We start from the raw sequence: 23,483 nt of genomic DNA, 5'->3' as shown, positions 1-23,483 counted from the left end.
ACACAGGCTGGAGGTGCGTGACACAGCCGAGGTCTGGCAGAAATCTGCCCACACCATGTTATTGCCAAAAATAATAAAGATTGCATTTCAAATATATATTTGTATATCAATTTAAAACAGTTTATTGCTATTAAAGGAAGATAGAAGCTTCTCCTGCCACTGTTTCCCTGCAGACAGGCTGGGAAAGAGCTGCGCCATGTGACAACTGTATGTTGATTAGGAAAAAAGGTACTTAGATATTTTTTTTAATTAAAATAATTACAGTGGCATTATCCACGTATAGAAAGAGAAGGGATAATGTAAATTAAATAGTTGGTGTTTAATAATTTTAAGAATACCTCCACATAAACTTAAGCCACGTACACAAGGGCCGAATGTCGGGACTTGTGTATGCCACCCTGTATAACAGGAGGCAGCCAATCGGTGCCCTCAGCAACCTTATTGTGCCCCGCTCTCTCGCCACCCAGTAAAGATGTGCTCCTCTGATAAAGTCTAACTCAGACTGTTCAAAATACTTCCAGGATGAAAAAATGATCTTGTCTATTCTTCTAAACACATATGTTTTTGTTATTATCTTTTATGAACCTAGCAACTCAATTTGAGTCCTGTTAAAAACACTTTTCAATAAAAAATACCTTAAGATTAAAAACATGGTTACCAATAATCATGTTCACCCAGTTAAGGCACAGTTACTGCCATTCTCTTAATATCTAGATTGCTCAGTCTTTATTATGAATTCCATTCCTTTGTAACATTTACCTTATTTAAAACACTATCTGGCCAAAATACCGCACCAAGTTGTTGAGCTCCGGTATTTCCAGTGAAGAGTACTAATAATGCTACAGCATACATTCAGACAGTTGTGCCAGGTTCAAAAAAATGGTCTGACGAGTTTGTTGGAGGATCCCAAGTGGCCTACACAGAGACATGAACTCAATGCCATTGAATGCCTTTAGGATAAATTGGAACGCCAATTACAAGCCAGATCTTTCTGCCCCATATCAGTACCTCACTAATGTTTTTTTACCTAAATGAGCTTAAATTCTTACATATACAAAATACTCTGTAAAGCCTTCCCAAAACAGTGTAGGCTGTTATAACTGCAAAGCTTGAGCCAGTTCCATATTAATAGATATGGATTTGGAATGGGATGTCCAGGAAACTCGTATAGGTGCTCAGGTGTCCTCTAAACTCCTCTTTATCCAAACTTCCACATTGCACTCTTTATAAGTCTAATCAGCAGAGGGCTGGGTCATTTCCCACCCTGCAGAACATGTAAACAAAGGGGTAGAATGCTGGTGATGTTGGTGCCCTTATATGGACACATGCCCATTTTTAGTCAATTTAATTGACTAAATAATTCAAGGTCATTGACTCAATATAGACATTTGTCCTTATAAGGGCACCAACATCACCAGCATCCCAACAGTTTGTTTACTTATGCTGCGGGGATGGTATTGACGCAGCCTGCAGCTGATTGGACCTCAAAGGATCGCTAAGTGGAAGTTTAGTTAGAGTTGATTCTGGAGGAAATCCAAGTTCATCTCTAATAGTCATGTGTCCACACACTTTTGGCCATATAGTGTACCATGGTCAATGTTACATTTACTCACTTTTATTAATTCCTTGTTTTCATTTGGTGAGTCATTGATATTTTCACTGGTTCACCATTGGTTCCTAGAAAGAGCAGCTACATTTGATATGGTACAATTGCCTGAGGGTACATTTGCTGCAAATGTGACACAATATAATTGAGGATTATAGTCTAAAATCCTAATTTGCATATGTTGTAAATTGCTGCTGGTAACCAGGGGCACTTACTGTTATACCTTTTTTGGCCAGCTCAGTAGCTAAGGCAGCTGCTGGATAACATTTCACTTTCAATTCACTATATTTTTTATGAATATGCCCCCTAGGCTTACTCCTGGCCAGGTCATATCCGCATATGGCCAGTTATAGCCAATTAATACAAAGAATCTTTTCTGTAACTTGTATAACACAATGGTACAATCCATTACAGGCGCTAAATGTAGTAAGCCTTGTGTCTCTCTCTGTTGCATTGTGTTAGCTCTATATATAGAAGGCTATTGAGAAATAAAAGATGCTATTTTCTTGTTTCCAAATTAAAATGGTCTCTTAATCTCAGGACTGCAAATGGAAAATGTACATTGAGTTAGATGGAGATGAAATTGCTATAACGTACATAAAGGACGTGACATTCAGCAGAAGTCAGGCAGAATCCGAGGTGCTGAGGATGACTAAAGTAAGTGATGTTAAAAGCCAGCACATTATCCCCACTGAGCTTATAACGCATTTTCTGTAATCCCATTTTCTATTCTTTTTTTAACACAATATACTTAGCGTATTGTACAGTATAACAATATGTTAAAATTCTAATTATTTTCATCTTTGAAAAAGGCATGAAAGTGTCATAACTAAAAATGACTGGAGCCTCTGTGTGCTGTAAAAAGTCTCACGCCTTGTTTCATTTGCATAGCTACAGTATGTCCCTGCTGTATAGGCTGCATTGCAGTACTGAATTGATAAAATTGTATACATATTAAAGAGTGGAATATATTTCCAATACACATCGTGAGTCATTACTTTGGTGACTGCTCTTAAAAAAAAAATGTAATGCAACTTTCCCAATTTTACATTCTTGGTGTACCATATTTTAATTATTATTTCAGTCTTCCTGTGACATATTGTGATGATCGCTGCCTAGCTTCCACTGTTTCTTGGAGTAGGCATCCACTGATTTTTTTATAGACAGCTGGAGTCCACACAGCAGCAAAGGCAGCTTCTTGCAGAAAAAAAAAGCAAAGTACAAAATAAATTCTTGCCTGTGGGGCACTTACACTGCATTTAAAGCCAACACTCTGGCAGGCCATTCAATTCAAGTATTTTGTGCCTTGTTTTCTCCCCCTTTCCCCAGATAGTAAAGGTTAAATGCTTCTTTAGTCTCGGTGAGAAAGTAAAGGAATACTAACCTTATTCAGCGCTTATATTTATTGGCCTTTTAGAGTTTAGCTTTAAGTCCCTGTCTATCAAGCTTTTTTTACTTACAAGGCTGCCTCCTGGTTTCTTCCTCAGGTGTTTAGAGTTCCTTTGTGCACGCAGCTACTTCTTATATAAAAAAATAACCACAGCAGTGTAATAATGGGGTCATAGCTGGACCAGCTTTTTTCATAACTGAGACGGCTTTCCTAGTACTTCTTGGCCTCCTAACTTAAAAATTGCAAAGTCTCAGCCAAGTAGAGAGAGTATTGCTTTCATCCAGTCCCCCCAACTTGGTCCACTTTCCTCAAGAAAGAGGAATAGCGAGGGCTACGCAAGTCATTTGAATCTCTTCCTGCTGAGAACTACCTATTGATGGTCAACCCATTAGCAGCACTTTAATTTCAGTGTGGCTTCAAATGATGTGCCTGCCAACAGGGGGGTAAATCTCAAGGTGGAGATTACAATTATCTATAGTCTAAGAGGCACAATCTCTGTGATCAACAACTAAGCAGGTAGCAGTGGCTTTATATGTATTGATTATAACATGGCTACACCCACGTAAGGATGTAATTACGAGCAGAAATAAGGTTTTCAAATATTTTTAGACATACTGATATGAATATTTCCATCAACCTAATGGTTAAAGAAAGCCTTTAGTGTCCCTTTTAGTTAGATAATTAAAACACATTTTGTGTATGTCCTGACTACAACGTTTTTTTTTTTTTTCCTTTACACTTAATATGTTTATTTGCCCTGCAGCCGCCATTTGTAATGGAGAAATGGATTGTTGGGATAGCTGAAGATGAGTCAGTGGAGTGCACTGTGACCTATGAGGTAATTTTCTAGTATATACAATAAAGCGACTGGGCTTGGGAACTGAGATCTGAAATGCCATGCATTGGGGCAGATCTGAGGTCTGAAATGCAAGCATTGGTAATGAACCAGGATGTGAATTGCATGCATTGGGGCTGAACTGAGATGTGAAGTGCATGCATTGGGCCTGAACTTAGATGTGATGTGCATGCATTGGGGCTGAACTGAGATGTGAATTGCATTTATTGGGGCTGAACTTAGATGTGAGGTGCATGCATTGGGGCTGAACTGAGATGTGAAGTGCATGCATTGGGGCTGAACTAAGATGTGAAGTGCATGCATTGGGGCTGCACTGAGATGTGAAGTGCTTGCATTGGGGCTGAACTGAGATGTGAAGTGCATGCATTGGGGCTGAACTGAGATGTGAAGTGCATGCATTCTGGCTGAACTGAGATGTGAAGTGCATGCATTGGGGCTGAACTGAGATTTGATATGTATGCATCGGGCCGAAATGAGAAGTGAAGTGCATGCATTGAGGCTGAACTTAGATGTGAAGTGCATGCATTGCGGCTGAACTAGAATGTGAAGTGCATGCATTGGGGCTGAACTGAACTGTGATGTGCATGCATTGGGGCCAAACTGAGATGTGAAGTGCATGCATTGGGGCTAAACTGAGATGTAAAGTGCATGCATTGGGGCTGAACTAAGATGTGAAGTGCATGCATTGGGGCTGAACTAGGATGTGAAGTGCATGCATTGGGGCTGAACTAGGATGTGAAGTGCATGCATTGGGGCTGGCCTAAGATGTGAAGTGCATGCATTGGGGCTGAACTGTGATGTGCATGCATTGGGGCTGGCCTAAGATGTGAAGTGCATGCATTGGGGCTGGCCTAAGATGTGAAGTGCATGCATTGGGGCTGAACTGTTATGTGCATGCATTGGGGCCGAACTGAGATGTGAAGTGCATGCATTGGGGCTAAACTGAGATGTGTAGTGCATGCATTGGGGCTGAACTAAGATGTAAAATGCATGCATTGGGGCCAAACTGAGATGTGATGTGCATGCATTGGGGCTGAACTGAGATGTGAAGTGCATGCATTGGGGCTGAACTGAGATGTGAAGTACATGCGTTCCGGCCTGAACTGAGAATGCTAAATTAAAAACAAACAGGTTTATATTTACCTGCTCTGTGTAATTGAATTGTGCAGTTGTGCAGCATGGCCCTGAGCCTCCTCTTTTCTGGTCCCTTCTGGCTCTTCCTCTCTGGCGCTTCCTATGGGGGCACTCTTGCGGGCTCTCTCCCAAGCCTCGTCTGCCTGTGTCTATAGACACAGACAACAAGGCTCGGCCCTGCCCCCCCCCCCCGCTCCCTTGTCACTGGCTTTGATTGATAGTCAATGGCTTTCGCTACCTCAGTGAGGGGGGGAGAGCTCCTGCAGTCGAGCACAGCACAGGATTGAATGAGCTCTCCGGTAAATATACGGAGGGGTGAAACTACTACCTAAACATTCTTTTATGTTAATGCAAAGAATGCATTAACCCCTTGACGTCAGGGGCAGACATGCATGTATGTGGCTGCTCAGTAGGTGGACCTTAACGCTGGTAGGCCGCATATATGCAGCCCTGTTAAAACAACTTATCGTGCTGAGAGTGCCCCCCTGCGTGCTCCCAGCACAGTAGCCTGCGGGTACCAGAAAGCTCCCAATGCATACTGTGACAGCCAATCACAGCGATTACATGACCCTCATGCCCGCTACTGCCTCCCAGCTTTTAGGATTCTTGAAGGGCCAGGAAGCGGTCTGCGTGAAGAGGTTAGGTTAAAAAATCTTTAGGTGTATGCATTGTGGCTGATCTGAGGTCTGAAGTGCATCCATGGGGGTAGATTTGAAGTTTGAAGTGCATGATTTGGGGCCAATTTGAGGTCTGAGGTGCATACATTATAATATAGTTAATTAATTTAACTTGCTATTAGCAGTACAGGTATGAGTACAAGAACTAAAAACAAACAAAGACTTCAGTGAGCTCACTGGCACGCTGGTTGTCTGATGTTTGTGAATATGGCATGTACTGTGGGAAAGGTTGCTGACACATAAACTATTAAAATGAGCTGGCTTTGTTATTTCCATCCTGAAAGAAACATATCTTCACAAATAAGCACCCTACATACATTTCATTATATGTGTGCCTTATTAGCAATTCCAGCCAACAAGTGATAGCAGTCAGTGAGTCTTTGATGCTATGTAGGATATATAGGACTAGTATGGAAGTCATAGGTTTCATTCAGTTTATTGAAATGTGAGTTCTATCTAACCCACAGCAGGCAGAGGTATTAGTTGATCACATATGGGGTGAGTGGGTCCTAAAGCCTGGGCTGTGCAAATTGATATGATCACCAAGGTCCTTCAGTCTTATTTATCATGTAGTAACTTAAAGTTGTTAGCTATATAATGTCAGTTTTATGTAGGATCTGCCTCTTGCATACTTGATGGTAATTCCCATCTGTAAAGGCTCGGCTTCTTCTGGTTCAAATCCATGTTATGCAATTACTGCTGAGCATGTACAAACCATAATGTGCTATCACAGATAGCATACTGTACCGTTTATTTGTAGATCTTTAGCCTGTCCATAGGCAATGCAGAGTTTAAATGAATACGATGCATGCTTATATACCACTTCCTTTTATAATACGAATATATCATACTAATTCTTATAGAAATTTGCAATGGTGGGGGGGTGTTAAGTACTCTCTGGCCATCAAATTAGCATTTGCATTCAGCTTCCAAACTGGGGAGCACATTGCACCCCCCGCTTCCTGTTAATTTAGCCAGGGTGCCTGAGAAGCCAGTGGCCAAACCTTTCAAGGCTTCAGAAGTTTGAAGCTTTCACATGAATTTTAGGGTGCTCTGTCGGCAGGTATGGGTGGCAGAAAGGTGAGTTCAGCCCGTCTATGGTGACCCTCTTTAAGGCAGACCTGTTACGTCCCCTAGTACGTGCATCGTACAGGTTCCCTTTAAAACTTGAAGTTTACACATTTTGAGTTTGCCAAGAGGTGGCATCAGTGTAAATCCATTTTTGTTCTGCTGTTATGGTATACAATAAAGACTCCTCCAGACATTTAGGAGACAATGTGGAAAACTGTAACTGGCAGCATAGTAATCAGTGATGGGGAGACTGCAGCCAGCTGGCCCAGCACCCCCTAATAAAGATCTCTTTGCCATTATCTTTGTATCTATTTTCTTCCTCTGTTGTGTTTTGGTTAATTTATATGCAGAGTGTTTATAGAGCTGTTTGTTTTTTTTTCCTTTTTGTCCAACAGAGTGATGTCAGAACTCCTAAATTTACCAAACACATTCATAAAATTCACTGGAACAAGATGAAAAAGCAGGACGCAGTGAAGTCGGTCCAACTAGCAATAAAGCCGCCACTGCTGAACTCCGAGAGCAAGCCCAGCAATGATTCTAGTAAGATTCCCAGAATTACAGGACGAGCGCCACATCATTGTATAAAATGCTTTGCTGTTTAATTAAGCCAGTCCTGTAGTAAATGCTCGAAATCCCAGTTTTAGACGGGAGTAATAAACCAGAACCATTTATAGTGTATGTGGTTGTTACAGGCTGGTGCCTATTTCCAGAGCCAACTATTATTTATACAGTGCTCAGAGTGTTCTATTATCTCCAGGCCTAATCCAACACATGTAAGTTGAGGACTTGACCTTACATATAGTCGTATTGCAAAAACCTCAGCTCCTATTGGCAAATGTCCTTAATATTATAGATGCTGCTATACCCTAAAGTGATATTTCTGTTCTAAATATATCGTAGTGAATCAGTCACTAGCTTCTAATACATCTCAGGACTTCTGAGATTTCTCCACCTGAGGTATCCTATGAGGGGTCTCCCCTCCCTGCTGGATTTTCTATTCATGTTACATTATAGAGATTGTAGCAGTAGGATTTAAACTCTCGCTGTCTTGAACAAAAGGAGTAAAACTCTGTGGTAGGAGATGGTGGAGATATTCCAGCAGAGAAATCCTACCCTTGGGAGATGTAAGAAGTGTATAAGTAATTTAGCTTGAATGTTTCTTTCCATAACTGAAATATCAGTTTTGAATGGACTGACCATTTACAGTGAAACTATACCCTGCAAGATACTCACCTCCACCTTCCAGTGGCACAAAGGTTACATCCCTTGCTGGCTGCTGTCCTCTTCCCGTGGGTTACGTCAGGGTGCCTGGCTTTTGGCCTATTGATTGACCAGCGTGGCATGATGTGATCCTGTGTATATATGCCGGAGCTGGTTATTCTTGCACAGTCAAACACATTGCACACCTCAGCGTATATTCAGTAGAAGACTGTGAGCAGGCAGGATAGCGTGCCTTATTGCAGAAGAGACCTAGGATGTCTCTTCTCCAATAAAGAGCTACCTGTTTATTAAGTATTGTATATATTCAATACATACACTTAATAGCATTATACAACAAATAATGTATTTAAAATTTTAAAGAATGTAGACCGTAGAAAAAAAAGAATTCATGTACATCTATCTTAGTATTTCAGAAGCTCAGGTTACGTTGTGAACTGAAACATATACCAGTGAACACAGCGGAGAGAACGGTTATACCACCAAGTGGCACTGTTGCTCCCTGAAAGTTAAAACAATGCACTCCAAACTTCTGAAGAGTATGATTTCTTTTGTGAGTTCAGAGTTGCTTGTGGTAATTCTAAATGACATTCTGGGTGCGGTGTATTTAGCTTAATTCAAAATCAAATTCTGTTATGGTAAAGAGGAAATTCACCCTCTAATATTTTTTTCTTCCCCTCTTACTTGGTTTCCTTGATTATCCTCAAAACACAAACTCACATAATCTGCCATCACACGTTAGGTCCTGTGTCACCATCATTTTCTTATATCATCCGGAGACGGCTGTCTTTTCCCAATTCTTGCAGCCGACTTCCTGATGATGTGCTGCAGTGCATGTGCAGTGTGTTGTAGATATCCAGAAGCCTCCTGGGATGGATGGCATGGGTTTCCTTGGGGGCTTTGGGTAGCTGGTGACGTCATTATCCCCTAGGTGAAAAAAACAGAAACATGGGCAGAGAGCTGAAAAAAAAAAATAATATAGCTGCAATTTGATTTAAGGAGGGGAGAAGTAGCAATATTTTTGAAAGAAGAATAAGTGGGTAAAGGCTTACTTTAAATACTTATTCCCAGATGAATAATTCAGGGCATTCTTTGAAATACACTGATCAGCCATAACATTATGGCCATCCACCGTAACCTTTTGAGGAGTAGCAGATCCTTTTTGTCCTGTAAGTTGTGAGGTGCAGCCTCCACGGATATCGTTTTTCCAACACATCCCACAGGTGCTCGATTGGACAAAGATCTGGAAAATTTGTAGGTCAAGTCAACATCTCAAACTCACTGTATTCCTCAAACCATTCTTGAATGCATCAGACCAGGCCACCTTCTTATATTGCTTCTGTTGTCTGGTTCTGATTTTCATTTTCACATGCCAATTGTAGGCGCCATTGGCTGTGAAAATGGGTCAGCATGGGAACCCTGACCGATCTGAGGCTATGTAGCCCCATATGCAACAAACTGCAATGCCCTGAATGTTCAGATACCTTTCTGTCAGAACCAGCAATTAGGTTCCCGGCAATTTGAGCTACAGTATCTCTTCTATTGCTATTACTACATGGGTCAGCATTTGCTCTCCACGTGCATTAATGAGCCTTGGCGGCCCATGACCCTGTCCCCGGTTCACCGTTTTCCTTCCCTGGACAACTTTTAGTAGGTCCTGACCGCTGCAGATGGGAAATATACCACAAGAACTTTCAGTGGTTATAATGTTATGGCTGATCAGTGTATGCATTATTTACTGTTTATAAAAGCATTACTGAAAGTAATAATGATTTTTCTCTTTCGTTCATTTACGGACACAGCTTCATATCTTCTTTGACAGATGGGTTATGCTGCTCTTCCTAGGAGTAGGACACTAGGCGGAAAAGGGTTAACAAAGCTTAACTACGCCTATAGGGCAGTTCCAGGTGGTATAGCATTTTTTCCTTTTTAAATTGAACTTTTTTCCTTTGGTTGTTTTCTTTCTACAATTAAGTCTGTTCCAGTGAGAACTACAATCAACTGCTGGACTGGGTGACGCACTGGATATCCTTACATTCCCCCTTGTCTGGCCAGCAAGCACGTGCAGACCGCAGCTCCTCGCTAGTTTGGCCGCGACATTGCCCCACTGGACGGGGGCTGGCCGGCGAGTGAAACACCTCGCAAGGAAGCACAGGACCTGGTCACGGCCTGAGTCGCAGCGTACCTCTGGCCCACAGCACTCCCCATTCCAAGATGGGGAGGTGATCTGCCTGGAGTGGTGCCCACCCGGTTCCAAGGTCTGGTGAGTAGTGTTCCCCCTCTCCCTTTGTGGTTCCTCAGGGTGGATGTGGGCTCCTCCCTGGGATGGTTGAACCCCCAGATTCCTTTCCATGCCCCCAGCCCCTCTAAACAGTCACAGTGGGTCTTTTGGCCCCAACACGGCCTGATCGAGCCAGAAATTGAGGCCGTGGCTTTGCGGCCTTTTCCCGGCTGATGGAACTAGCTGTCCAAGGGACTGACCAAGCTGTCTGAGTGCATGACCAAGCTGTCCAAGCTCCTGACCAAGCTGTCCAAGCTCCTGACCAAGCTGTCCAAACTGCTGATCAAGCTAACAGAGCTGCTGGCGGACACGCGACTCATGTGGCCGTCTTAGGCCCCAAATTTAGGCCACGGTTTTGTGGCCTACTCGCAGCTAGCGGTCTAAGCTGTTGACCAGGCTGTCCGAGCTGCTGACCAGGTTGATAGAGCTGTGGATGGGCATCCCCCCCCCTCAAGGGGGGGCCATATAGTCAGCCTGGCTCCTCCCTTGAACCGGGAGGGCGCTTAACTGAAGTGTGACAGACATTATTGTGTGGGTGAGGGTACTCTGCTTGCGTGTCTGCATCACGGCAGCCCCCCCCCCCCCTCAAGGGGGCTATGTCCTATTATGCCCTCTATAGAGGGCGACCCTCTTGTTTTTTTTTTTTTTTGTCTAATAGGTGGTCCTTTTGTGGACCTTTGGCCAGCGTCTCCTTGTGGGACTGTGAAGATAGTTCGGGTTCAGTGGTTCTCCTGGGAATTGCCAGCATCCCTATTACAATAGACCAAAAAACAGTTCCCCTAGAGGGTGGGACTTTAAATGGCAATAACCAGGACTTGAGTAGTACGTGTATTTAAATATTTATTAAACAAGTATGGTACAAAATTATATGACAAGAAAACATAATGTAATGAACAAAAACTTGTGGGACTGTGGTCGGCAACCTCCCCTGCTTGTTATGTTCTCAGGGTGAGCCTAGTAAGAAGCGACTCTGCTGGGTCTATGTCCACTCGCTTCGGGTGCTCTGACGGTAAGGATGATTCCTCTTTTACTGCACATGCGCATGCAAAAGCCCTGGTGGCTACACTGATTGTATCGTGCGAGTAACTTAAATATTAGGATACAGCTGCTGCTGCATCAGAGGCGCCGGTCCTCTTGGGGCCCACGGTTCCTACAAAGCGGCAAAGGTATTCCCCTTTTCCCGCCTGCTGTGACAAAATTGTCACAAATCAGTGGACTTGTTCTAAACTCAATATGGCGGTGCATGAGCATTTTGATTGACGGTACCCCCATTGAGGAGTCTCTGTTGAGTTGACCTGTGGGGGACTCTCAGCTTTCCAGGCTGAATAAATTCACCATAATTCCGGGGGAGGAGTCTCTGGTTTTTATAAAAGATCCTTTTGTCAGGAGAGCCGAGACTTGTTCACCATAGTATTGGTGTCCCTGACTTTCCCAAATGGGAATAGCTTTTGCACTGGGATCTGGAAGGGGGAACAGCCTCCACCTGCCCTTTTGATGCTGGCAGGCTTTTTGGTCCAGAGGTTTCAGTTTGTCTGTGATGCCTCTCTGGATGCAGCTCTCTTAGTCTCCGGGCTGTCCGTGACTGCAATATCCTTTGGCGCAAGATACAGCGAATATACTGGTCTGTGGACCAGGCTGTCTAGAGGGCCTTTTGTGATCTTCCCTTTGGGGGAATCGCCTGTTCGGAGTCTCCCTGTAAGGACCTGGTCTGGTATTCCAAGAGCAGGTCCTTCCAGACCTGTGGACAAGGTCTCTTCTTCTTGAAGGGGCGCCATCACTCGTGTTTGGAGTGGGGGAGGACATCTTTCCTTCCTCCGGACCGGTGGACCTCCCTGATCAGACAGGTGGGTCCATGATTTGATCGGCCCGGCTACAAGATCGAGTTTTTGATCTTCTACTCTAGTGGGTTTCTCTCCTTCCAACCTGCGTTTATCCCCAGACCTCTTGCGAGGTCTCTTCAGGGCAGTGCAAAATTTTCTGCTACAAGGGTTGATTGTTTCAGAATCAGAACGTTTGTTTCATGGCTTTTATTTCAAACATGTTCACAGGTCCTAGGAAGGAAAGTATGGTACGGCCGATCTTGGACCTACAGTTCTGAACCGCTTTGTGTGAGTACAGATGTTTCCAATGGAGTCCAGTCTTACGGTAGTGCCTCACCTCAGGGGGATCTTTTGACCTCTATCGATATTAAGAAGGCTTACTGTCATATTCGGTAATATGTCGGTCATCCGTGCTTCCTCCGCTTGCCGTAGGCAAGGAGCATTGTGTAGAGGTATCACCTCAGCCCCTTGGGCATTCACAAGTGTTGGCCCCCCGGTGTGGGCTTTGTTGCATCAGTGGAGGATTGCGGTACTGGATTACCTCGATCAGTGGTCCTCAACCCTGGTCCTCAGGGCCCACTAACAGGCCAGGTTTGCAAGATAACTGAAATACATCCCAGGTGATATAATTTGCTGCTCAGTGATTGCAGTACTCTAGTCTGCATCTCCCCAAGGTAATACTTAAAATCTGGCCTGTTAGTGGGCCCTGAGGACCGGAGTTGAGGACCACTGACCTAGATGATCTTCTATGAGCAGAGTCTGTTCTGACGGACAACCGGGAGAATACTGTGCGGACTCTGTAGAAGTTTGGTTGGAAATTTAATTTCCAGTTTTTGGTCTTGGTTCCGCCCTCCTAATAGGACTATCTGGGTCTGTTCTGGACTTGGCCTTAGCCATGGTGTTCCTCCTATGGGACAAGTTCCAATATCTGTTCCACGAGACTTCTGCAAGAGAGTCTCTTGCTATGTGAAGCGAGAATCCACAGTCTCTAGATAATCTGATCCTGTTGAGCCGTACAGGTACAAGAAGGTCCCTGCTTCAGTGGCTTTGCTCTCTGGTGCTTCAACAGGGTGATTCTTCCTTCCCCTGTACTGGAACGGTGGTCACCATGGATACCAACCTGTCCAGGTGGGGTGGCGTGTTTTTGACACAGATTGTTTTTAGGGGGGTCTGGCCTCTGGAAGAAACCAGACTACCGATCAATATAATGGACATCTCCTCGGAGGTGTTTTATTAGTGGTGTCTCTGGTGGGGAACTCCCAAGCTGGTCCTGTTGGCCTCTCATCTCCACAGAAAGGTGTTTGGGTTTGTGTCACGGTCTTGGGATCCTCTGGCCATTGCCACGGATGCACTGGTGGCTCCTTTGGGGCCGGTGTCATCTGAAATGCGGCTTTCCTCTTCTGGAACTTCTGCCAAGGCTCCTGTGTAGGCTTGAGGCAGAAGGGATTACAGCCATTCTAGTGGCTCCAGACTGGATTTGCCGGTCTTGTTACGCAGATCAGGTTGCGGTTGATCATCAATATTCCTTGGTAAGTTCCTCTTAAAGGAGATCTGTTGGCTCAAGGGCCAGTCTTCCATCTTGCTTTTTATTTTTTATTATTTATTTAAGGGCTTGGCTGTCGAAGCCAGGTGCTGCAGGCTAGAGGGTTGTCTGAATCGTTGATTCCCACGCTGCTGCAAGCTAGTAAATCTACTTTTAGGTTTTACCATCGCCTTTGAGGAGCATACTTTGCTTGTGAATTCCCTAGGGCTCACTCCCGCTCCTTTTCAGTGATTCGGAGTTGGATTCCTCCAACGCATTATTGAGCAGCACCTGGCCCCGGGTACCATAAAGGGCCAGGTTCAGCCATTGGAGGTTTGCTTTCTTTGTTCTTTGGCCAAGCATTCTGTGGTTCACACCTTTGTTCAGGGGGTTTGCCACTTGGCTTCCCCAGTACGGTCTCTGTTGCCCTCGTAGGATCTCAACTTGGCGCTGTCGGATTTCAGTAACCGCCGTTGGAAAATATCCATGAGATTCCTCTGCTTACAATGTCCCAGAAGGTAGCCTTCTTGGTGGCTTTTTCTTCTGCACCGAGGGTGTTGGAGCTGGCAGCTGTCTTTTTGTTCACCTTACTTGGTGGTTTACGGAGATGGAGTGGTGCTTCGTCTCTGCCAGTTTCCTTCCTAAGTTTGTCTCTGGTTTCCATTTAAAATAAAAGCATTGTGTAACTTTCCTTGTTTTCATAGCCTAAGCATCCTAAAGAGATTGCCTTACATTCTTTGGATGTGGTTGTGGCAATCAGGGCTTACCTGGCGGTGACTGAGTCATTCCAAAAAATTGGATTTCCTGGTTTTCCTTATGGATGGTTCCCGTAAGGGGTTGGCCGCCTCTGCTGTGACCATTTCCGATGGATCAGTGAGACGGTGGTGCAGGCCTATTGCATTAAAGGTCAGGATCCTCCGTTTTCCTGTTAAGGCGCATTCTACGAGGGCGCTTAGTGCCTCTTGGGCCTTCCGTCATCTGGCGTCAGTGGTGCAGGTTTGCATCCTGGTCGTCCATGCACACTTTCACAAAATTTATAGGGTAGATATGTTGGCATCTGTTGAGCCGCAAGGTTTTTCAGGCCGCTGTTGGAGAGGATTAGTCCTCTTTGAGGGTGTAAATTTTGGCCAGGTGAGCTCAAGTTGGTTCCTTGTTGAGCTCCTGTTTTACCTGGTTGGCTACGTTTAGCCTTTGTGAAGTATGTTTACTGCTGTGTTCTTCCCACCCCTCATATTGACACTGCTTTGGGATGTCCCATCTGTCAAATAAGATATGAAGCTCTGTCCATCAATGAACAAAAGAGAAAACTGCATTTTTGTCTTACTGTAAAATCCTTTTCTCTGATGTTCATTGACGGACACAGCGACCCACCTCTCTGTGGAGTTGGGTTATGTATTCTTCTGGCACTGCTTGTTACAAAACTGAGACCCTAGAGCAGGAAGTAGGAGTATACCACCCGGGACTGCTTAGTGTCCTACCCATCTGTCAAAGAAGATATGAAGCTGTGTTTGTCAATGAACATCAGAGAAAAGGATTTTACGGTAAGACAAAAATACAGTTATTGTGATTTTAACTGCACATTGTTTCATTAAATATAGGTAGTTTTCATTGCTAGCATAGTCCGGAAGGCCAGAATGACAGTGGAGCCCCCCTAAAGGACACTGAGAAGAACAGATACTACGCTTGATGTTAGTCAAAGGGCCTTGAAGCAAAGGAAGTATTAGAGCTGTGTAGACACACTGTAGGCATAGCTTATCTTGGTGATCAGAATAGATTTTCTTGAATATACAGAATAAGCACACCACATAGCCAAACTGCTTTAACAATAAGTTTGTATTAGGCATATATACCTACAACAGGTACAGATAACCAAGTATGTCATCTAACATCAAGCGTAATACAACAAAGATATTCCCTACAAGGTTGAATCATGGAAAAAAACATGTATGCATATGAGTGCATGGAGCTACTCATACAGGAATTCAGGACCCTTGATAGTGTAATGAAATGGAGGTTCATGAGAAAGGGGGCTTTTACATCCCCGAAACTTTGGTTTTTCCTCCTCCTTTCCCGTTTTTACCAGGGTCTGGGTCAGCTTTCCTTTCCACTATACTATCAACTGTACCGAATTCCTGTATGTATTTCTGAACATGAGCTCTTAAACATTTTAAGTGTAGCTCATTGCCACCCAGATGCATGCATGTTTTTTGCTATGATTCAATCTTGTTGTATTACGCTTGATGTTATATGACATACTTGGTTATCTGTACCTGTTGTATATATGTATGTATATGCCTAATACAAACTTATTGCTTATTACTAAAGCAGTTTGGCTCTGTAGAGTGTTTACTCTATATATTCAAAACCCTTGTACTCTACTCTACATTGTACTCTACTAAAACAGATTGATTTACTGTGGAGAGGTTTAAGCACCCGAAGAAATAGAATATTATTGGTTGCTGAATGGTGTAGTTAATAGTGGTGTGCAGACCATTAATCCTAATTACAGGATATATTTTCTTACCTGATGGACCAATTGGCCTCCCCAGCAGCAGTTCACTGCTGCCACTTGTGAGGCCCCATAAATAAGAGATGATCTGGTTGAAAAAAGGCTAGAATGGGCAAATGTCATCTCATGTCTGTGGGTGGATTTACAATTGCTGATCAGGTAATCTGCACCTGGTACCCATGAGAAAAAGAGAGAGACAGCTGTAAAATATGCAGGTTGATGGTGAAAGCAGGTAGTACATGTGTCTTGCAAAGAGGTTAGGTAAAATGTGAATAGCAGCCAGATCACAGAGCTTCACTGCTTGTCCAGAACTGATAAAAGTTTTGAAAAGTGTGATTAAATAATCATATTATTTAAAGGGGTCTAGGCATCCCTGGCCTATTATTTACATCTGTAGGATTGTACAGGAAATAAGTATTTGAACCCCTACCAACCAACAATAATTCTGGCTCCCACTGGCTACAGTATTTGCTCACACGTTCTACAGATTAGTCAATTTAAGAAGGTGCTCCTAAAGATAACTCATTATGTGTATAAAAGACACTTGTCCACAGAATCTCTTTCTTCCATTCATACCTCACTATCATGGACAAGGCCGAAGAGCTGTCAAAGGATGTCAGGGACAAGATTGTTGACAGCAAGAAGCTTGGTGAGAAGGAGACAGCTGTTGGAGCGATTATTCGCAAATGAAAGAAATACAAAATAACCATCAATCGCCCTCAATCTGGTGCTCAATGCAGGATTTGGTGTAATGGGGTAAGGCTGAACATGAGAAAAGTGAGAGATCAGCCCAGAACTACATGGGAGATGCTTGTGTATGATCTCAAGGCAGTTGGAACCACAGTCCCCAAACAAACCATTGGTAACACAATACGCCGCCATGGATTGAAATCTTGCAGTGCTCGCAAGGTCCCCCTCCTCAAAAAGGCACAGGTACAGGCCCATCTGAAGTTTGCCAATTAACATCTAAATGATTCAGAGAAGGATTGGGTGGAAGTGCTGTGATCACATGAGACCAAAATTAAGCTCTTTGGCATTAACTTGACTCGCCGTGTTTGGAAGAAGAAAAGTGCTGACTAGTATGACCCTAAAAACACCATCCCTAGAGTCAAGCACGGAGGTGGAAACATTATGCTTTGGGGCTGTTTCTCTGCTACAGGTAAAGGCCAACTTTGCCCCTTCGAGGGGCCAATGGACAGGGCCATGTATTGTAAAATATCGGATGAGAACCTTCTTCCCTTAGCCAGAACACTGAAAATGGGTCCTGCATGGGTCTTCCAGCATGACAATGACCCAAAGCATACCGCCAAGGCAACAAAGGAGTGGCTCAAAAAGAAGCACATTTAGGCCATGGATTGGCCTAGCCAGTCTCCAGACCGTAATCCTATAGAAAATTCATGGAGGGAGCAGAAACTTTGAGTTTCCAAACGACAGCCAAGAAACCTTAAGGATTTCGCGAAGATCTGTAAAGAAGAGATGTGTGCAAACCTGGTAACCAACTAAACGTGCTTGCCAACAAGGGTTTCTCCACCAAGTACTAAGTCATGTTTTGCTTGGGGATCAAATACTTATTTTCCTCGCTGAACTGCAACTCAATTTATAACATTTGTATCATGTGGTTTTTTTGGTTATTAATCTGTCTCTATCATTTAAAATACACCTATGATAAAAATGATAGACCCTTCATTGTTTTGTAAGTGGGCAAACCTACACAATCTGCAGGGGATCAAATAATTATTTCCCCACTGTATGGTTAGACCCACAACACCACTATGTCTAGAACATTTTTTATCTAAAAAAATAAAAATGATCAACTTTTACAAATATGTAGTCATTACTCTCTTGACAGAAATGTTATTTTATGTATAGTTTTTTTTTATAAAGGGCTAATGAATCGAATACACTAAAGGCATTCAAAAATTGTTGGTATTGAAACAGTAACAAATACATTGTCCTGCAAAGGTATCATGGGACAAGAAATTGAGTGAGTGACGGTCCAGCTATGTCCAAACTTTGGCCCTCCAGCTGTTCAGGAACTACAATTCCCATCATGCCTAGTTATGTCTGTGAATGTCAGAGATTTACAATGCCTCATGGGAATTGTAGCTCCTGAACAGCTGGAGGGCCCTAGTATGGACACCCCCTGCCCTAAAGTGATTGTAAATAATCCCCTTGTAAAACAGCCCATTCAGTTTAAAAAAGAAATGAAAGGTAAAATATTTGTGTATAGATATAAAAAAATAAAATAATAAATACCCCTTTTTTAACCACTTGCCGACCGCCGGACCACTATTATCGCGGCAGTCAGCCGCTCCTGGGCAAAGCGACGTAGACCTACGTCGCTCGCCCAGGAGCCTGTAGGGGGCGAGCGCGCGCCGCCAGAGGCGCACTCCCGACCCCGCTCGTTCACTGACATCCCCGCACGTGTGACCGGCAGCTCCGATGTCCGCCGGCCACTCGCGATCTTCCGCAGGAGAGGGAGAAGGACGGACGGCTGATGTAAACACAGCTGTCTGTCATTCTCCCTGATGTAAGCACAGAGGCTATGCGATCCTGCTATGTAGGATAATAGGTCTCTGTGGTTACATCACAAGCCACGCCCCCCCAAAGTCAGAATCACGCCCCTAGGGATACATTTAACCCACTGATCACCAATAAAGTTAACCCCTTCCCTGCCAGTGTCATTTTTACAGTAACAGTGCGTATTTATAGCACTGATTACTGTAGTAATGTCACTGGTACTCCCAAAAGTGTCAAAAATGTCAGTCAGGGGTCCGATCTGTCCGCGGCAATGTTGCAGTCCCGCAAAAAAAAAAAGGAGATCGCCGCCATTACTAGTTTAAAAAAAAAATGACATAAATCATTCCTGTAGTTAGTAAACGCATTAACTTTTGCGCAAACCAATCAAAATACGCTTATTGTGATTTTTTTTTACCAAAAATATGTAGCAGAAAACAAATTGGCCTAAAATGTTAAAACATTTTGATTTATACATTTTTTTGTTGTTGAGAATTTCCTTTAAAAAAATGTGAAAATTTTTATTTTTTCAAAATTGTTGCTCTTTTTTTGTTTATAGCGCAAAAAATAAAAATCACACAGGTGATCAAATACCACCAAAAGAAAGCCCTGTTTGTGAGGAAAAAAAGCACGTCAATTTAATTTGGGTACAGCGTCGCACGACCGCGCAATTGTCCGTTAAAGTCACGCAGTGCCGAATCGCAAGATAGGGCCTGGTCTTTGAGCAGCCAAATCCTCCGGGGCTTAAGTGGTTAAGTGTTAGCATTCCCTCTGTTCTTAGCTGCGAAAGACCTGGGGAGGGGGGAGAAACAGCAGTACACTGATCTTCCCAGTGAATGGCTGTGCATCAGGGGGGGCTCAGGACCAGTCTGATCATTGGAGGAGAGCAGGCTACATTTCCAGTATAGTTAGAGAACTGACCACAGTGTGTTCTACTGCTTAGTGTGGTCAGTTTTTAATAGGAAAGCAAGGGGGCTGGCAGGAACACCAGGGATTTCACACAAAGGAAGCAATACAAAGAGGACAGGATACCTTTTCATACAAGTACATGGTACAGATAGTATATTAGAAATATGAAATGTTGGGTTTACATATTCTTTAACTGTAACATTAATGACATTTCTATTTCCACAGGTGTTGATGGCCAGTGGATCTACATGTTAAGAATGCGTCAGATGGCGATGGACAGGTCTCCACAGCATCCAAGTGGCTTACCTCGTTCCCAGTCCTCTAGCCTTAATAATCTGTCACAGATTTTACCATACCTTCAAAACCAGGAATCCTACGCTGCTGCTGTCAGAAGAGTGCGTGTGAAGTCCACTTTACAAGTTACTCCTATCACCTACTCACGCAGTTCATCACCAACCCAATTTGGACTGACTACAAATTTGTCCTCCTTGTCTCTCCATAGTTCTAAAGGCAGCAGTGCTTCCAGTACAGCTTCAGATAGTCCCTCTGAGAGAGAGAGGGCACGGAATAGGTCAAAGAGAAACTATTTTTACCAAAACACTCATAGCCCATCCACACAAAGAAGTGGGGGAAAGAGTCCCCAAGCAAGCAATGGGAAATATTACACATCCTACACAGTACCCCAAAATCATGCGAGGACTTATGATTACAAACCTCACAGAAAGGGCCAAATTCAGACTCGACACATACCAGGGATGCCAGTGCCAACCACAGAAGAGGTTAATGGAGAAGAAGGCAAGGTTAATAATGATGGAGGGTGGATAAAAGTAGAACATTCCAAAAAACATCATAAGCAACCTTTACCAATCAAGTCAAAAAAAGATAGACCCAAAGCAACTAGTCGTAGTCGTCAATAGCATCAGTTTACACTCTTATTTATTTTTTAAAAAATGCTAATATTTTATCTAATTTAATTGGATTTTTTTAAACATCAATAGCACCATAACAATTTATATATATTTATATTTTTGCATACACATTATTAAATGCAATTTGCAAATAAAAGAATATCCCCTTTCCTATGTGCTGGTCTTGGTATTCATTCTTTATTTACTTTACAAAGATATTAAGATAGGTAGAGAACTGTCAAAAATGAAAGAAACAATAATAAGGGTGATAACATTTCTTGAAACCTTACAGCCTATGAACACAGTAAGGCCAAACGGACGAAGTTCGATCTATCAATGGGATCTTTTGATCAACTTCAGTATGATCAGCCTGTCGGGTTTTTCTTATGCGATCACTGCTGGCAGCTATAGCCGTTGGGAATGATCATTGTATTCTGAAGGCAGGGAAACCTCCCGCTGCCAGACTACAACAGCCCTGCAGGAGCGATTCCCCCATCAACACTGACTCTGTTGAGGAAATCAAGCAATTTTCTTTTCTTCAACCCATGGTAAAAGGAAAGACAATTGCATAATCTATGGCTTGCTTTAGGTTATGGCTGAATGGGATTTATTTACTAAAGGCAAATAGGCTGTTCACTTTGCAAGGAGAGTTGCACATTGAAAGGGAATTTGCCTCCAAGCTTAGTGAATGTAGTGAAGCTTCACTTTGCAATGAATACTCAATCTCATTAATACAAAAAATAAAATAACAGCAATTTTGCTTGCACATGATTGAATAAATGAAGTCAGCACAGTTTCATCTCATTAATAAGCTCTGGAGCAAATTCGCCTGCAAAGTGAACAGCCTTTATGCCTTTTCTAAATCAACCACAATATGTCTACACTACAGTCATAAAACAAGTTGTGCCTCTAATGTCAAACTAGTGATCAAGGCATCACTAGTGACAAGATCACTATGCAACTTCAAACAGGAAAGTGAATTACTCACCTGCTTCCATGTGTAACTCACACGCATGAGCAAGACAGTGTGCCTTTCCTGGTGACTTACATTCTGCAACATTTCAAGCTGCGAGGGAGGGACACCTTGCTCATCCAGCTGGCGGGGGAGTGTGACATGGGGCTTACGATGAACAGACTGGGAGTGAGAGCATGAAGCATTGTAGTTCTATATTATTATATAATCTTCATATCAAGTTATTAAGCCTAAACTGTTCTAACCAAGAATAGATTTTACAGAGAACTGTCTAACTGAGAAATAAAATTAGCACTAGCTGCTATGACCAATCAGTTTAGTTGCAGTGGTGCTCATAAGTTTACATACCCTGGCAGAATTTGATTTCTTGGCCATTTTTCCGAGAATGTGAATGATAACACAAAAACTTTTCTTTCACTCGTGGTTAGCCATTTATTATCAATCAACTGTGTTTACTCTTTTTAAATCATATTGACAACAGAAACTACCCAAACGACCCTGATCAAAAGTTTACATACCCCGGTGATTTTGGCCTGATAACATGCACACAAGTTGACACAAAGGGGTTTGAATGGCTATTAAAGGTAACCATCCTCAACTGTGATCTGTTTTGCTTAATAATTATTGTGTGTGTATAAAAGGTCAATGGGTTTCTGGACTCCTGACAGACGCTTGCATCTTTCATCCAGTGCTGCACTGACGTTTCTGGATTCTGAGTCATGGGGAAAGCAAAAGAATTGTCAAAGGATCTGCGGGAAAAGGTAATTGAACTGTATAAAACAGGAAAGGGATAACAAAAGATATCCAAGGAATTGAGAATGCCAATCAGCAGTGTTCAAACTCTAATCAAGAAGTGGAAAATGAGGGGTTCTGTTGAAACCAAACCAGGGTCAGGTATACCAACTAACATTTCAGCAACAACTGCCAGGAAAATTGTTTGGGATGCAAAGTATAAAACCCACAAATAACTTCAGGTGAAATACAGGACTCTGAAAATGTGGTGTGGCTGTTTCAAGATGCACAACAAGGAGGCACTTGAAGAAAGATGGGCTGCATGGTCAAGTTGCCAGAAGAAAGCCATTACTATGCAAAAACCACAAAGTATCCCACTTACAATAGGCCAAACAGCACAGAGACAATCCTCAAACCTTCTGCCACAAAGTCATTTGGAGTGATGAGATTAAAATTGAGCTTTTTGGCCACAACCATAAACACTACATTTGGAGAAGAGTCAACAAGGCCTATAATGAAAGGTACACCATTCCTACTGTGAAACACGGAGGTAGATTACTGATGTTTTGGGGATGTGTGCGCTACAAAGGCACAGGAAATTTGGTCAGAATTGATGGCAAGATGAATGCAGTAAGTTATCAAAAAATACTGGAGAAAAATTTGCATTCATCAGCCCAGAAGCTGCGCATGGGACATACTTGGACATTCCAACATGACAATGATCTTAAACACAAGGTCAAATCAACCTGTCATTGGCTACAGCCAGGGGCGTAACTACAGGGGTTGCAGGGGTTGCAATCGCTACCGGGCCCCATGCTCCAGGGGGCCAGGTAGCAAACCAGTGGGTGAACTTCTAGGATCTCAAAGGTCACACTTGCGTCCGGGCCCTGGCATTTCACCACTGTGGGGATGCCCCAAGATTGCAGGAAGGGGGCCCACTGCAGAACTTGTGAAAGGATCCTGATGCGGGACCATAATAAAAGGCCATTCAATGAGATTAAAGAGCCCCAGGATTAGTGGGAAGAGCCCCAGGCTTGAAGGAAAGGGCCCCGGCCAGGGTTCTGGGGGGCCCTTCATGGTTTCTTGCATCGGGGCCCTGAAGGTTCTAGTTACGCCTCTGGCTACAGCAGAATAAAGTGAAGGTTCTGGAGTGTCCATCTCAGTCTCCTGACCTCAATATCATTGAGCCACTCTGGGGAGATCTCAAACGTGCAGTTCATGCAAGACAGCCCAAGAATTTTCAGGAACTGGAGGCTTTTTGCCAGGAAAAATGGGCAGCTTTACCATCTGAGAAGATAAAGAGCTTCATCCACAAATATCATAAACGACTTCAAGCTGTCATTGATGTTAAAGGGGGCAA

General features: G+C 43.3%; 1 protein-coding gene across 1 annotated transcript in view; it reads left to right on the top strand.

The window, feature by feature from the left end:
- The window catches only part of MAP3K20 (mitogen-activated protein kinase kinase kinase 20), a gene marked incomplete at its 5' end in the record, with an annotated part of 211,727 nt that extends 191,135 nt beyond the window's left edge, over positions 1 to 20,592 (top strand). Inside the window, 4 exons of the mRNA XM_082260669.1 lie at positions 2,147 to 2,263; positions 3,760 to 3,834; positions 7,130 to 7,274; positions 19,736 to 20,592. Of these exons, the coding sequence (XP_082116795.1) occupies positions 2,147 to 2,263; positions 3,760 to 3,834; positions 7,130 to 7,274; positions 19,736 to 20,427 (1,029 nt within the window). The 3' untranslated portion in view covers positions 20,428 to 20,592. The remainder of the gene's footprint in view (positions 1 to 2,146; positions 2,264 to 3,759; positions 3,835 to 7,129; positions 7,275 to 19,735) is intronic.
- Positions 20,593 to 23,483: the final 2,891 nt, after the last annotated feature.

The sequence above is a fragment of the Pelophylax lessonae genome (genome assembly GCF_965119305.1).
Source record: "Pelophylax lessonae genome assembly, chromosome: 6".
Lineage (NCBI taxonomy): Eukaryota > Metazoa > Chordata > Amphibia > Anura > Ranidae > Pelophylax > Pelophylax lessonae.
Note: the sequence above shows the minus strand (reverse complement) of the source record. Positions and strands in the feature narration are given on the sequence as shown.